General features: G+C 42.5%; 1 protein-coding gene across 2 annotated transcripts in view; it reads left to right on the plus strand.

The window, feature by feature from the left end:
* PIR (pirin) overlaps window positions 1–16,847 on the plus strand; it is a 39,533-nt gene that overhangs the window by 21,485 nt on the left and 1,201 nt on the right. For both annotated transcript variants that reach the window (XM_048493219.1, XM_048493220.1), the window contains 4 exons: window positions 7,226–7,310; window positions 10,135–10,179; window positions 11,160–11,242; window positions 14,381–14,447. In XM_048493219.1, the coding sequence (XP_048349176.1) occupies window positions 7,226–7,310; window positions 10,135–10,179; window positions 11,160–11,242; window positions 14,381–14,447 (280 nt within the window). The remainder of the gene's footprint in view (window positions 1–7,225; window positions 7,311–10,134; window positions 10,180–11,159; window positions 11,243–14,380; window positions 14,448–16,847) is intronic.

Genomic DNA, 16,847 nt, shown 5'->3' on the forward strand with positions numbered 1-16,847 from the left:
CATATTTTGTAGTGTTTGTTATGTATTCCCTATTTTTGTGTGTCATCATTAGCCCCCAGACCTGCAGCCACCAGCCAAATTCAAGGTGCATCCCTGAGATGTTGCAAGCACTGCTCATTCTTGGCTTGCTCCAAGCTGTCTGGCAAAGGGCAACCCTTGTCTCTTCCCCTCAGTTCTGTTGTCAGAATTTTCACAGGTAGACATTGCAGTATTTTCAGCACTGGTCCTAGAAAGTCTGCTTACCTCGTTGTCTAAGTCCATACAATTGGAAAGAATGTGCTCTCCCTTTGTCTTGATCTTTCCGGAAATAGTTTTTGCTGTTGAACAGATGCCATGAGACAGAGCGTTCTTCAAGTTCCACTCTTTAAAATCATACTTAAAGCTGCCTATAGTGAAGTCCTTTTTTTTATTTATGGCAGAGAGGCAAAGAAAAAAAAAGCAGTCAGGGTCTTGCTAGCAGAGACTTGAGTATCAAGGATTGTAATCTTGGTATTTAAAACAAGCATTTTATTGGGTATTTTATAAGCTGGCTTGACTTAGAGTGATTGAGAAGCACGTAAAATAAGTGACTGAGTCTCGTCCTATTTAACGTCAAGGCATGCCTTGGTGATATACTGGAATGTGGCTTGCAAAAGAAGCCAGCCGTCTTTGTTCTTGCAGTGAACCCACATCCACTTCCAATCAAGAAAGGTTATAAAGGAAAACAAGCAGCACAGCTTGCTAGGCCAGTTTCAGATGGCCCCGAGCAGAAAGCTGAAGCCCGCTCTTCATTTTCTGAGTTGAACCCTAACCTCTGCATTCCACCTCTTTGTTTGATTAACTGAGCTGCTACCTCCATATATAGAGTTAGCATTGTAGTCTCCTGGTATTCCTTTATATCTATAGGAAGTCTCTTGTAGGGTATTAGTTTTGTCTTATTTCTTGTTCCCATTTTGGCTTTTAGGATTCTCACCAATGAGAAAGGTGGCAATTGTAGTATCCTTATTCCTGCACTGTGGGATAGAATCACAGAAATAATCCAGTTCTGATGCATCCAGTTTTGCTCTGGAATTTGCATAGTTTTTCTCTTTTCTAACGGTTCATATGAAAACTTGCATAGTTTTTCACTTTTCCGTATAGTTTTTCTCTTTTCTGACTGTTCATATGTATTTTTGGTAAGCGAGCCAGATAAACCCTGCTGCACTACAGTTTTTAGAGTTAAATTTTGCTGTGTTCAAGAGAGCTTAAGCAGTGCACTGGGCCAAATTGGTTTACATCCACAGTGCTTGAACACGAGAGCCTCTCTACTGTCCTGTGTTTTCAGGAAAAAAAATATTGTTACTTAGTGCTCATCTTGTCTGTGGTCAATATTGGAACTTTTAAACTGTATGACAAGGAAGTGGCACATGGGGGAGGAACATTACTATGTTTGATATGTGTAATTTTCACTGTATCCTTCACTGTTTGAACCAATTTTTATAATAATATGAAGGCTCAGGGACACTTGGATCTAAAGCATGGAAAACATCTGTATTCTGTTCAGAACCTGGAACAAGATGTATTTTGAACTTTCCACATTCTCAGAATCTGATGTTCAGCTGTGGCAGTTGCTTTAAAGATCCAGTGCCTTTTCTATTTAAATTCAGTTTCCTTTTTCAAGGCTGAATTAACAAATTTACATGACACTAGCATATGTTCAAAACAAGCAACTCTAGCTTGCGAATGGGTAATTTGGTTTTCCATTTGCAAGACATTTGCAAGATCTGGATCTGTGGGTAATCATCTGTCAAATGTTGTTTGCTTAAAAGTCAGTAATATTTGCTTCTGTTGATTCAGATGGATCACTTCATTCATTCATATTGTTACATTAAGCCTCTCCGCCCCCCCCCCCCCCGATTCTTACTAATTCAGTCTTACTGTAAGTTGGAACTGGATGAGAAAATTTATTTGAGAAATGTTTTGGAATAGAGAAATAATTGAGAAATTGTTTTGGAATAGAGCATATCTGGTGGAATTTGTAGTTTGTATTTGTAGTTCCCATCAGGCTGCTTTTTCAGCAGGCTGCTCTTTGCAGCCGGCTGAACTAAGGTAAGTGGTGGTGGGGGGCGGGGGGGGGGGCACAGGGGCAGGGCCCAGGCGCCATTCCTCCCCTATGCCACTACCTGTGCTCCCCAGCACCGGATACAAAGAGACATACTAGCTGTGGTATTGGAAGCCTATGGAAGCATTCAGATTTCCCAAGGCTTTTTGTAGAATTTTCTGGACAAGTTGAGAGATGAGGTGATTTGAATTTTCCTCTCACACCAGTGTAGTGCTAATTCACCTTCCTTCCAAGCAAACTTTCCTACCAAGCTGTCAGGGGAATGTTATCTAGGTGATTGAGGTGCAGTCCCGGAACCGTATAACTGCTTAAAACAACGAATTGCTGCTGCTACTAAGATATATGTAACCAGCCTGCTATATGTATCCACTGCCATCTGTGCATTCTTTCTTTGAACTTTACTTTATGGCTTCACACGCTTGAAGACAACTAGGCTTCATCTGGCCCTCCTGTCCCAAGGGAACAATGTTACATTTGTTATCTCATGGAGCAGGAAGCCAGGTGACTTTCTCTTGCTATCTGCTGGCAACCTTGGGCACCTTAGCTTTAAAGGCTGTTTCTTGGGAAAATGGGAGGGAAGCGTGCTTGGGGGATAAAGGGGGCTGTGAATGCCAGCTTCATCAGAACTGGCTTTACCAGCATGATGCTTCGATGCCTATTCAATAAACGTTACTGATCAATACTTCAGAGTCCGTTTATTGGCTTAAGGGCCCAAGACCAAACACAAGCAAACCTTGCCTTTGTAAACAGTTCTTAGCAGAGAATAGCACCCTTGAGTGGGCACAAACATTGTCAAACTAGTTTAGGGGAAACCTGCACAATATCTAATAATTATCTGTTCTTCCCTGCCACCACTGATGCCTCTTCTTCTTCACAAATACCTCAGTGGTAGGAACGTTTCACATTGCATCATGGTGGCCAGTGAATGTTGAAAGCTCCTTCATGCTGCTACTGTCCAGAATCGTTCAACACAAGCTACAATGCAGATATGACAGCAAATATGTTCAAGAGCAGGATGTGAAATGGAGTCAGAAGGTTACATTCTGAGATAGTTACTCATTTCTATTACCATACCTAATCAAACAGCACTTGTGCTTGGAATGTAGACTGAGAAATAATAGCAAAGCTTTTAATACTGTCCAGCCATTAGTAAGCAACAAGTAGATCTAACCATATGTGGATAGTCAGCATTTAAAAATAAGGCTGTGTCTGTAGTTGTAAATGTGTTTCATGTATTCAAAGAATGACTTAATATTATACACTTTCCAGTTGCTGGTCTTTAATTTTATCACTAGCTTGAATTTCTTTGTTGAAATTTATTAGTAAACGTGGTATTCATTAGTAAGAAAAATCAATGCCACATGCAAACATCATGGCCTAATGGCATTGCATTCATACCAATGGGAAGCTGCTACCCTTTCTGGTACAAGTGTGATAGTCACAAATTTCTTCAAGACCAGTATAAATTATTTTTCTGCATGTTAAAGGTGTCTTATTGAACCATTTTAATGCTATAGTTTTATCGCTATGCATAACACGGGTAAGATGAGACAATTTGGGGCATGCATTCCATAACCAGTCATAAATTCTTCCAGCGTGTGGAATCAAATAGTTCATAAGTACTTTCCAGTGCTCTTTTAAATGCATTTCTGATTTAATGGTCTCTTTTCAGAGGGCACATTTTGTATTCAATATGATGGATTTCCACTTGTAGTTTATTCCTGACAAGGACTGTAAATTATACACTGATTGAAGCACAACTTGATATTTCATATCATTGTTTTGTTCCTCTATGAATGGGGATTCTCTTTATAATAACGAAAACAAAGTCTACCAAGTATGATTTATGATTTGGTGTAGGTAAATGGAAACAAAACATCACTGAAGCAATAATTTGTTTTATCAGTGTAATCTGATGATTCATGTCTGCCCAGAGGATTATATGGACTTTACCAGTGCTCATAAACTATTTGATGCTAGTTCACAGTTTCCCATGTGGAAGTGATAACTGTTTTGGAAGATTTGATCAGAGGCCCAATATGTTAGTATTGGAGACAAATGCTGAAAAAGTAAATGAAAAAAGAGGTTATCCATATGCTTCTAGATTTTGATGTTGTGTTCAGTTATTGTGCTGCCAAGATTGTTCACGGGGCAGTGAGGTTATGAATGAATTGCAGTTCTTTCTCTTGAAGAGACCACCTCTGAGGGTGAGAGGTTATTCTTGGCTATATTAATCCCTGACTACCCTGTGAGGCTAATGAAGTCTGTGTGGTATTTAGGGATTAGGTTACCTAAGCACTGGCAATGATAGAAAACAGAACAGAAATGCCCTTTTTAATTAAGTATTCTGGCAGCATTTTGACGACAGATATTAAAAAGGTTGTGTTTAGTGTAATATTCTTGAGTGTATGCATTTGTAAGAGTGTATATAAAAAGAATCTGTGCTTACTTGTGGAGAACTGAGAAAATTTATTTAAGGCATTTTTGATTTGCCCTCTGCTCAGTGGATGCAACGTGAGTTACAGTGTCAACAAAACAATTAAAATCAGCAAGTTCAACACTAAAACTGATTAGGGCAATGGTAGGTAATACAAGGCACCTCTTTTAGTGGTCAGTATGGCAGCTGATTGGGAAAAGCTCTTTTGACATCAGTGTAACAGCAAACAGGAAAGGTACAGATGTTGTCACCTAATCAAATGATAGGTATATCTGCCTGTATGTTAGCAGGCAGGGCTTGAACTGAGGCACAAAGCTGTAATATGGGAATATAGTAGGAGAGGTGAACCTGCAAATATGGCCTGATAGGACCAAGGTAATAACCAGGATAGAAAAGAAGCAATTAATGCAGTGCTTTTAAAATAGGGATATTATATAGATGTTTATATTATAACATGATCTTCCTAATAAATGAGCTGCAGCATTCTACAGTAGTTGAATCTTCTGAGTCATCATCAAGGCCAGCTACACTGAATGTGTCAGAAGCCCAGCAGTATGGCCAAATCAGCAGAGTTAAATACAAGCCAATTTCTGTGTCATGTGCAGATAGTAAAATGAGATTTTGTCTGCTGAATTAACCCATTTCTCTACAAAATGGACTGTGGTCACCACCATAGCCAGATTTTTAACAGTCAGACATGGATAATGTTACCTCATCAAAGTTAGGGAGCACTGCACAGTCTAGGACTTCAGCCTTACTGATAAATATCACCTCCATCTCTTCAGGATTTAACTTCAGCTTGTTCATCTTTAGGCACTAACCTAAGGACTGAGATGGTTAACCTTTGTAGCTTTGACAAAGTGTAATACAACTGAGCTATCCATGTATTCACACTGCCTTCATCCAGCCTGCCAACAAGCTTTATCTTGGGCTGCTGCATGAGCCATGGCAGGCTGGGACTGGCAGCAGGTGAGGAGGGGAAGGTGCAGGTGAGTGTGTGTGTGTGTGTAGAGAGAGAGGTGGCTCAGAGAATGGAGGTCTAGACCGGGCTGCAGATGGTGGGACAGTCACTCAATGGCACAGAGGAGAGTCCCCTATCCCATGAGGACTGAGCATGACAGGACCTAGCCCATCCAGGTCTCAGTGTCCACATCGAGGAAGAGGGTAGATGTGAAAGAGGGCATGACTAGCCAGGAGAGGCAAGGAAGGGCAGGCTCAAGTAGACACCGAAACCATGACTGATGGAGGGACTTGGGAAGGCAGGGAGAGGGCTATATAGCGGAGGGAAAAACTCCCGCCAAGAAGGCAGCCTGTTCTCTGGTTCCCAAAGCTGGGGAACTGGGTTGATTGTGAAGTACAGCAGCAAATGAGCCCTCCTCTCTCACTTCTAAGGCTGAGCTAAGGACTCTGAATCTAGCAAGCCCTGATGAGGGGCCAGTGCAGGGAGGCGCCCCAGCCAGTTGGGGCGCCACAGATACATATCACATCATTTTCATCAAAGGTGCTTCTCTGCCATTGGTTTATTGTTTTGATTATCTGGAACATTTTAGAACATTTGCAACTGTGGTTTGGATGAAAAAAAGCTTGCAAAATATAATTCTTAGTTCCACTGTTGTACTGAAATGGACCACAAGGGTTCGATCAGTACACATATACTTAATCTATCATAAACATTTATGCAAGCAACTTGGTAAAATTACTGCTCATTAAAAATATGATTTGTCATCCAAATGCACTGCTGGTGAAATTCCCGTTTGCGAGCTCAACGTTTAAGAGGGGAATGGGAAATAGGGAGGGCAGAAACTACGAAGAAATCCCTGAATCCCAAAGTAAGAGACTGACAGTCTTGCTGGAATAAAATTGGCCACAACTTTATTGGTTACATCAGAGCCTTGGCATCACATGGAGCAATGGATCCAGCTATAGGGCAACCAGCCTGTCAGCCAATATACCACTCAACCTAGCCGTGGCCTGCCTGCTGGACAGGGGGAGAACACGCAGAATGGCAGGTTAAAGGATCCCACTTGAGCACCAGCCTCTTATGTGCTCTCCTCTGCTACTTCGAGTGAGGGTGTCCAAACAGCCCCAAGCTGGGTTTAGTCTCAAAGCACTCACCCCAAAATCCCTTAAGCAGATGGGCATGCAGGCCAATTTCCTCCCCACAAACAAATCTGGCTCCATACTGATACTGCCAAAACAGTTGTGACAAAAGGAGCGCCAGCAATATACAAACAATAATTCCAAAAATACCAACAAACTAAACAGAGAGGGAGGGCCTGGTGGGAGAAAGCCATGAGGCAAAGTGAGCTCTTTGTATTCAGGCTATGGGCGTGGCTTAACTAGTGCTGGGGCAGGGCCAGAGATCAATGCCTGCCTGTGAGGGCTCCACCCTGCTGCCTAAACATGGCATGGCTCCTGGTAGCTTCTGATAGACTGGCCAGGCCAGCCAGAGGAAGGAGGGCAAACAGCCAGCACTGAGGCCTCCCATGCCTGTGACATGGCCCATCTGGCCATTGGCTGCTGCACAGGCCATGTCCTGCTCTCCCAGACCAACTGACCACTACCACCCTTCTTTCACCCCTCTCAGATGCACAAATGGGAGCCCAGATAAGTTTCAGCCCCTCTCTTGCCTTGGTAGAGCCTGTGGTGCCAGAGAATTTTCCATCTGTGGAAATCTAATTGTGGTTTTCTTGCTATTGTCTCTTCAGTCCAAGGTGTATACTCGCACGCCAACACTGTACCTGGATTTCAAGTTAGACGAAGGAGTGAAACACACACAGGCAATTCCTAAAGGTAGGAAACTTCTTGATCTAGTAGTCAGTAAGGAATTTAATACGTCTTAAGTTATAATGCTTGGATTTGAATCTTACTTGGTGGTAGGTGCCATGGGGCAAATTGTTCAAGGTGAATAATGCTTTTCAAGTTATAACCTCCAGTGATTGTCTTACAAGAGTATAAGAGCAAATGGTATACTTTAAACTGACTAGGAAAACAGGATTTCTGACCCAAGGGAAAAAATATTGTATGCTAACTGAGTGGAAAGCTTTGAAAACGACAACATAATGAAATTCTGAATTTCTTCTATGAACTTAATTTTTTGTTCCGTCTTGCGAACACCTGTATAATGGATACAAAGAGGAAGTGTGGTCCATGTTGTAATTGGATAGTTTTTAGAAGTGGTTTGGTGAGGAACTCTGTTGGAATGGAAATTTATTCAACAGTTTGAGACCAGATTTTGTGAAAGGCTCAGAACAGTAGTTGTAAAGATCACACTTATAATATGCCAGTTTGGATCTGCCTACTTGTCTGTTAGAGGTTAGCCCCACCCTTTCTTCAGGGAGCTCAGGATGGCTTACATGATTCTCCCATTTCCCCATATTCATCCACATAAAAGCCCAGTGTGGTGTGCTAATCTGAAAGAGAGCATGGCTGGCCAAAGTTGTCTTAGTGAGTTTCATGGCAAAATGGGTATTTGAACCCAGGACTCCCAGTTCACTGTCTGACATTCCATCCATTATACCACACTAACTATCTATTTAAAAAAGAAAGATAGTGGTGTCACATCAGGAAATTTATGTATAATAATTTTCTTGTCAGAAGTTACACAAGATTCATAATTTCACCTGGCAATGCAGTACAGGGGCATATTGAGGTAAAATGGCGCCCAGAGACAAATTGTCTCTGGACGCACCCCCCCCCTCACTGTTCCTGGGGGTGAGGCAGGGCTTGGCTCCTCACCCCTTGCTCCCAGCCAGCAGCTGGCAGTCCCTTCTGTCCTCCCCTCTGAGGAGAGCAGAAATGACTGCCGTCCCCTGTCCTCTGAAAGCTGCTTTTATAAGCACTGAGGCCTGAGGCAGGGCTTGGGGAGGCGTGATCATGCCACACCCTGCCTTGTGGGCATGGCCATGCTTCCCCAAGGCCCGCCCCTGGCCTCAGTGCATATCAAAGCAGCTCTCGGAGGATGGGGGACGGCAGTCGTTACTGCTCTCCTCAGAGGGGAGGACAGAAGGGACTGCCAGCTGCTGGCTGGCAGCTGGGAGGGGGGACGAGGCTGGTGGCATGGTGTCCTAGGGCGCCCTTGGCCCCAACCATGTTGTTGATCACATGGGCGGGGCCGAGGGCACCTGAAGTTGACAAGGTAGCAGAACTTCCTGCTGCCTTGTTGTCTTCCTGGTCACATGGGGGGGCGATTTTGCACCCCCCACGTGACCAGATTAGTGGCACCCAGAGACAGAGGGTACCCCTCATCCCTAGGTAAATATGTCACTGATGCAGTACAACTTCATGAACCCTCAATAGACATAATGGCTTCAGTTCATAGATAAGCTATCTGTATGTCAGAGTCAGCTTTGGCCCTTTATATGAGTGTGCTGTTTTGCAGCTGGTTTGTATTGGGATGCGTGTGCCTATTTATGGAGAAAGATGGTGGCCTTGCTTCAAGAGCTTCTACATATCAGGATTTTCTTTTCAAAATGACAGGGCTATCTGCTTATTCTGGGATTTGTGCCCAGAGAGTAAGACAGCTGTAGCCTTGAAAGGAAAATTACTGTTGCTAAAATCATTGTGGCTGTTTCAAAGGTAGACTTATTTTAGAAGATACTATTTTTTCTGTTGTAGTGTCACCAATTATGTTTTAATAAACAGGTGAGAACTACTGAGCATTACTTGGTTTGCATGTCAAATTTTTTGGGCAAATAATTCACATTTGAACATAGATGAACTTCTCAGTAAACATGTTTAGCGTCAAAGTAGAAGACAACTTTATCAGCCGTAAATATGAAAAAAATGAACCTACTTTGACCTGCAAATGATAATGCAAGTGAGATATAACATATAGGTACTGAGTGACTTGATGATGGTGGAAGCTGTAAACTATTGCAAAGTTGAGCAGCTGCTGAGAAAGCTTTATTGGACTGGATGCAGCCCACAGGGCTTGGACTGCCATGTCCTGTTAAAATTGGCCTCTACGGAAAAATAAATTATTATGTTAAAGATGATTTTTAGTCCATCAGTATTTGCTTTTCTGTGGAGCTTGCATAGTTGAAACTTTAAGAAAACAATTGCAATTAGAATTGAAAGTCTTTCGGCCTTCCTGGAAAACATTATAGCCTTACTAAATAGAATTGTATATGTCCCTCTCCCATGCAAAACACCCCCTTCTCACAATACCATTAACTCAGGTAGAGTGTTTCATCTGCACCTGCAGTAATCATGGAAAATGTTATCCACAGTTGGCAAATCCACTTTTAACCTTTATTTTGAAACCAGGGTTCATGTTCTGCATCTGGATGAAGTTAAGTCCAGTTAACGTTAAAAGCTTGACTAGAACCAGTGTAGCACCACACCACAGTTAATATGGGAACTGGGAGTGAGTTTATGGACCTGTAGCTTATTCCTGTTCTCTTAACCATGACTAGAAGATCTGTGACATCCCAGTGAGGTTGTGGAAGAGATGACCTAACTCAAAACCTCTGTGTCCATTGACTCACTAGCATTCTAGGTTGCAATATACTATATGATTTACTTCTCATATTGATGGAATTTCATGTATAGTTGGACCTGGTCAAATACTGGATGCTGTAAACCAAATCCTATATATTTTGTCATTATATTTTAGGCTGGACAGCATTTATTTACACCCTTTCTGGTAATGTGTACATTGGTAAGTTTCTTGTTGAATCCTCACAGTAGTTTAGAGAATTTATTCTGTTTTTAAACTTAATTCTTTCAAAAGCTGATGTACATTTTTTTTCTGTGCTTGTATAAAAGTAGAATTCAGGCTGTTATTAACATATAATGACCAATGACTTTAAAGAGCATTTTGTTTTCTCTGTAAAACAATCATTAGTGATGAACCAACAAGATGTATTTTTGATAATATTTTGTTGTCTTCTGTTTGAGTCCAGCAAACCTGGGGGACTTTTCCACCAGACCTGTTTCTTCTAGCCTATAAAGAGTTACAGATGAAACCTCATGGCATTGTAGCACCAAGGGCAAAGACATTTGTTTCTAGAGCCATCCTCTGGGTAATGACTCACATAGCAGCAACTATGTATCAAATCATTGTCTAGAACAGGGCCCCCAACCTTTTTGAGGCTGCAGGAACATTTGGAATTCTAACACACCATGGTGAGGGCAACAACAAAACGGCTGCCACTAAAGGGCTGCTCCAGGAAGCAATATGAGCTGCAAAATGATTGCCACACTTTAACTTTAGTAGCTCAGTGTGGATCCTTGTGCTGTGGTAGTAGCTGGTGCCAAAGCAATATTTAAACAAATCTGAACAGTCAACCAGAAACTTTGCTGGGCACAAAGCCCTACCTGGCCCCACCCTCTTCTTAAAAACACCGGGCAGTCACCAGAATAGGCATTGGAGGGTTCCATTGTACCCACACTGGGGACCCATGATTTAGAAAGGTCCAAAGTAATGCCAAATGTCACATATTTTGAAGAAATATCCTTTATTTCACTCTGCTCCTATGACTTCACAAAGTGTGCCTTCAACATTTAAAATTCTGTTTTGTGATGCATGTGAAGAATTATGTGACCAATTTACTGACTGAATATCAAATGCAAGGTATGATATATGCTGAAGAAACATTTGAGAATAATACATTAACTGGAATTACATCCTTTTCAAAGGTCCTAGTAATGATCAGCAAAAAGTAGAAGCCCACTACACTGCTGTGTTGGATGATGGTGACTGTGTGCAACTGGAAAACAAGGTATTTGCAAGTGATCCATATGTTTGGTATAGTTTGACACTTCTAGAGCCATAGATAGAAAAACATTCAAATATTAACAGCCATGGCAGGAAATTAAAAAAAAAACTATTAGGAAAAGTTTCAGTTGAATTTGTTTTCTTCTGTCATTTGAGTCATTGAATATGTCTTCTTCTGTCTTCTTGTGATTGTTTTATTACTTGAAAGCTCTTCCCTTTCAGTAAGTCATGGATTCCCATTGAATTGTTTGTTTATTAATTACATGCCGGCTGGCTTGACAGAAAAGGCCCAGTGGAACAACTCTGTTTTGCAGTCTCTGGGGAACTGAGACAGACTCCGCAGGGCCCGGATGTCGCCAGGGAGTGCGTTAAACAAATCTGCACAGTCAGCTGTGGTAGCAGAGCTAAGTTATTAATGCTAACTCCATGTTTTTACATTCTGATATGGTGATGGGTTGGCATACACCAAAGTTCTTTTCCAGAAGAAACAAAAACCGAATAGCTGTGTTTTGGACAGGCTAACATCTCAACCATGTGCTCAACAACCATCCTTTTCATTTCACATGTGCAGTACAGCTACATAGGAAAGAGCAAGTTGAGATACTGTAGTGCAATCCTATAGAGAATGACTTTAGTCTACTGATTGAAAGCTATGGGCTTAGGCTGGAGTAACTCTTCATAGGATTCTCCTGTCAACTTTTCATGTTCTGTCTCAGTCAATGCAGTGATCTGCAAAGAACATGAAAACTAGAGCAGTGATTTTCAATACACAAATGTTTGAAACATAAGCCTGTGGCAACCTCTTGTACTGTCAGCTGTGATATGCCCCTAGTTCTTCCAGATATTTATTACTATAGCTGTCTTTGCTGTATTGAGTGATCCATGTTATTTTTTAAAAAGTTGACTGCATGTTCATTTCTGTTGAATCTGTTTTATCTTTTTTCATGCTAGATTTGTTGGCTAGAAAATAGCATATGTTCTAGCTAATGCAGGGATGTAGGTATAGATTTTTTTATGGGGGTTTGGGTGCGGGGCCACCCCCCACCCACCCTTGGGGGCATGGCCACACCTCCCCAAGCCCTGCCCCTGCCTCAGTGCTTATAAAAGCAGCTCTCCGAGGACAGGGATGGCAGACTCCCCTCCCTCGCCCTCCCCATCAGCTGGGCTCACAGCCGGCAGCCCCTTCTGCCCTCCCCTCTGGGCAGAGTAATAGCTAGGAAAAATGGAGCCCGGTGCAAAATCTGAGGCTCGCCCCCAAAATGGGCGGCTGCTGTGATGCTGGAATCCACCCCCAAACAGCATCACTTTCAGTAGTATTTAAACTAGAGAGCCTAAATTCTCCTTTTAAATCCACCTTAAAGGGAGAATCTGGGGTCCCCAGTTAAAACAACACTGAAAGCATCACTTTCAATGTTTATACTGGGGACCTCAGATTCTCCCTTTAAATCCATGCTGAAGGGGGTGGATTTAAAAGGACAATCTGGGGGAATTTGGGGGGTACCTGATGTCAGGGGTGCAATTGTTAAGCTAGTAGCACCAAACTGTCAGGGTATTTTTAGGAAACTCTCCTAATGATACCATCCAGGTTTGGTGAAATTTGGTTCAGAGGGTCCAAAGTTATGGACCCTCAAAGTGTAGCCCCCATCTTCTATTAGCTCCCACTGGAAACAATGGGGGATGGGGCACCCCCTTTGGGAGTCCATAACTTTGGACCCCCTGAACCAAACCTCACCAAACCTGGGCAGTATCATCAGTTGAGTCTCCCAAAAACTCCCTGAAATTGTGGTGCTTCTAGCCTAAAAGCTGCACCCCCGGCAGGCCAAAAACAGAAAAAAAAACACTAAAAATGCCAAAAAACTACAAACGGGAGCGGAGCTTCAGACATGTAATGTGGGGATTGAACCCGAGAACCCCACCCCCCTTACCTATGTCCTTGAGCTAATGGAAAAGAGTGCTTCAGTGTGGAAGAAGAAAATAATATTGACATATATTTTAAGGTTTTTTTAAGTATTATCTTTTCTGTGAAAAATCAATCCAATATAATTCAAAAATTATGTTTATTTTTGGTATGGGCTATGCTCTTTCATCCCAAGACAATTTTGCAATGCTAGTTAATATGTTCCCCTAAAACAGCAGTAGATTGTTCTGTTTTAATTCTTTTCTTATTGAATATCAAGCTGTGCTTTATTTAGCACAGCCAGAACTTGTAGCGATGAGCCTTTATTGATGAGGCAATACTACTTTGTTATATCTTGCGTGTCCATGCTGTAAGTCCTGAATTAGGTTTCTCTGTGGCCCTTTATACCTTTAGGAGAACAGTAGAAATCCTTCAGTGAGTTTCCACTGTGACCAAAAATTTTATGCACTGGTGGTTTGCCTTTCATTAAGTGCACATTCCCTTCAGGTTGGATTTTCAATTATGCATACATTTTGGCCTCTGTGAAAGTCAGTGCACTCTCAGATTAGAGAAATTCAGAGGTTTCCAAAATTGGGCTAAGTGCAACTCTTCCTTCCCTTCACAGGGAAAGTGAAGGGAATTAACATGTGTTATACTTCCTTGGATTTTCCAGTTCCTCCTTGCCTTCGCCCAACCATGTGTCTACATAACACTTTTGTGTGAGGATTAATTTGCTGTACTTCATTGTGTTACCTAACAAATAATAATTTTAGATTTGTATTAATTTGCCATTTTGCTTTCTAGAAAACAACTGGAATTTCTTGACAGTCGTATTGTAGTGAAATCATGTTACTTGGAAAATAAGATTAACACAAGATGGGCCTCATATTTTATTGGCTTAGCCTGAACTCTGGCTGAAATAAAGTAAAACCCAGGAGAAAACAGATACTTGGATCATGGACTTTAATGGACTTTGTCTTGTGATTAACAGTTTGCAAAATAAGACCTCTGAGAATGTATTTAAAAACCATAAAATTTTATTCCTAACCTTCTTTTTTGGTTTTGTTGGGAAGACTGATTAGATGACCTTGACACCACCAGTTAAACTGCATACACATTCTTTTCTCTCATCTTAAAGAGTTATGATACTGAAGTATTAGCAGAACTCTGTTATATAGAAAATTCTATATAAAAATGTCATTCAACTGCATATATTTACATGTTTTATTCCATTTGTTGATTTAGGATTCCACGATAAGCCATTTTGTCTTAATTGCTGGTGAACCAATTAAAGAAGCTATAGTACAATATGGTAAGCATTTATTATTTAAGCCGGTTCCTTTTTAATCAAGGTGGGTGTGTGCTCTTTCAGCCACATGAATATCTTAGAGTTCCTTTTTTCTTCCTCCATTGCTAAATCAATTTTTGAAAGCCAGTAGCTTTTCTATGAAGTATGACATGATTGAGGCCCCTTCTGCACATGCAGAATAATGCACTTTTAATCCACTTCCACAATTGTTTGCAAGTGGATTTTGCTATTCTTCACAGTAAAAAGTGCACTGAAAGTAGATTGAAAGGGCATTATTCTGCATGTGTGGAAGAGGCCAGAGAGATATTCAGATACCACATTGTATTCAATTTTGGTTCGTTACTCCTGTTCTTAAAAACATTTGCAGTCCAAGGTAATCCAGCAGGCTTCATGTATAGGAGTGAGGAAACAAATCCAGCTCACCAGATAAGATTCCATCACTTATGTGCGGTGGCGTATCTGCAGTGGAGACATGGAGTGTCAAATGTCCCCAGCCGCCCCATTGTGGGGGGCGCAAGAAATGCAGGTCCGTTTGTGGGTTTTTTGTATTTTTAGTGTTTTTTTCATTTTTGGCCTGCAGGGGGTGCAGTTTTTAGGCTAGCAGCACCAACGTTTCAGGCATTTTTCGGGAGACTCTCCTGATGATATCACCCAGGTTTGCTGAGGTTTGGTTCAGGGGGTCCAAAGTTATGGACTCCCAAAGGGGGTGCCCCCATCCCCCATTGTTTCCAATGGGAGCTAATAGGAAATGGGGGCTACACTTTTGAGCCAAACTTCACTAAACCTGGGTGGTATAAGCAGGAGGGTCTCCTGAAAATACTCTGAAATTTTGGTGCTGCTATCTTAATAATTGCACCCCTGACAGCAGGCACCCCCCAAATTTCAAAGAATAAGTTGATGGGCAGAGTTAAAAAATCCGGCCCAGACAGTTGTCTGCAGAAAAACTGCACACCCAGGAGGAAGTGACTCCTCATGTGTAAACAGAGAAATGCGATGAAAACCCACCACACAGGGAAGAGTCCTGATGTAAGCATTCCATGCATAATGAACCAGTGAGTGTGAGTTTAAGCTCTCTCTTTCTCTGTAAGGAGCAGTCTTGTTCTGAATTTGTCCTGTGTACACCTGGAGTTAAACTTGGAGCATGGAACTCCCATTATGTTTGGTAGAAAGTCTTCGCAGGAAGGTTGCTGAATCATGCACTTTTCTAGCATATCCTCAGATCATGTGTATAAGTCTGTGAGAGGATGTGAATTGATGCTTATATGCATATTTCTTCTTGGTGTGAATTCACTTACCCCCAGGGACGTAGGTATAGATTATTTAAGGGGGGGGGTTCGGGGGTGGGGCCACACCCCCACCCACCCCAGGGCATGGGCACACCTCCCCAAGCCCCACCCCCAGCCTAGCGCTTATAAAAGCAGCTCTCAAAGGCCGGAAATGGCAGACTCCCCCGCCCTGCCCTCCCCTGCCCCCCACCAGCTGGGCTCCCAGCCGGTAGCTGGCAGTTCCTTCTGTCCTCCCCTCTGGGCAGAGGCATAGAGAAAAATGGAGCCCGGTGCAAAATCTGAGTTTTGTGCCCCCCCTCCCCCCCCTCCCCGCCCCTCCCTGCCGGGCAGCCGCTGTGATGCTGGAATCCACCCCCAAACAGCTTCACTTTCAATGGTGTTTAAACTAGAGAGCCCAAATTCTCCTTTTAAATCCACCTTAAAGGGAGAATCTGGGGTCCCCAGTTAAACAACATTGAAAGGGATGCTGTTTTGGGGAAGATTATACCCCACCGTGAAACAGCATTACTTTCAATGTGGCGTAGTAGTTAAGAGCAGGTGCATTCTAATCTGGAGGAACCGGGTTTGATTCCCTTCTCTGCTGCTTGAGCTGTAGAGGCTTATCTGGGGAATTCAGATTAGCCTGTGCACTCCCACACAGGCCAGCTGGGTGACCTTGAGCTAGTCACAGCTTTTTGGAGCTCTCTCAGCCCCACCCACCTCACAGGGTGTTTGTTGTGAGGGGGGAAAGTCAAGGAGATTGTAAACTCCTTTAAGTCTCCTACAGGAGAGAAAGGGAGGATATAAATCCAAACTCTTCTTCTTCTTCTAAACTGAGGACCTCATATTCTCCCTTTAAATCCATGCCGAAGGGGGTGGATTTAAAAGGATAATCTGGGGAAATTTTGGGGGGGTGCCAGCTGTCAGGGGTGCAATTGTTAAGCTAGCAGCACCAAACTTTTAGGGTATCTTTAGGAGACTTTCCTAATGATACCACCCAGGTTTGGTGAAGTTTGGTTCAGGGGGTCCACAGTTATGGACCCTCAAAGGTGTAGCCCCATCTCCTGTTACCTTCCATTGGAAACAATGGGCGATGGGGGCACTCCCTTTGGAAGTCCATAGCTTTGGACCCCCTGGA

Source organism: Sphaerodactylus townsendi, linkage group LG04, assembly GCF_021028975.2.
Source record: "Sphaerodactylus townsendi isolate TG3544 linkage group LG04, MPM_Stown_v2.3, whole genome shotgun sequence".
In the NCBI taxonomy this organism is placed as follows: domain Eukaryota; kingdom Metazoa; phylum Chordata; class Lepidosauria; order Squamata; family Sphaerodactylidae; genus Sphaerodactylus; species Sphaerodactylus townsendi.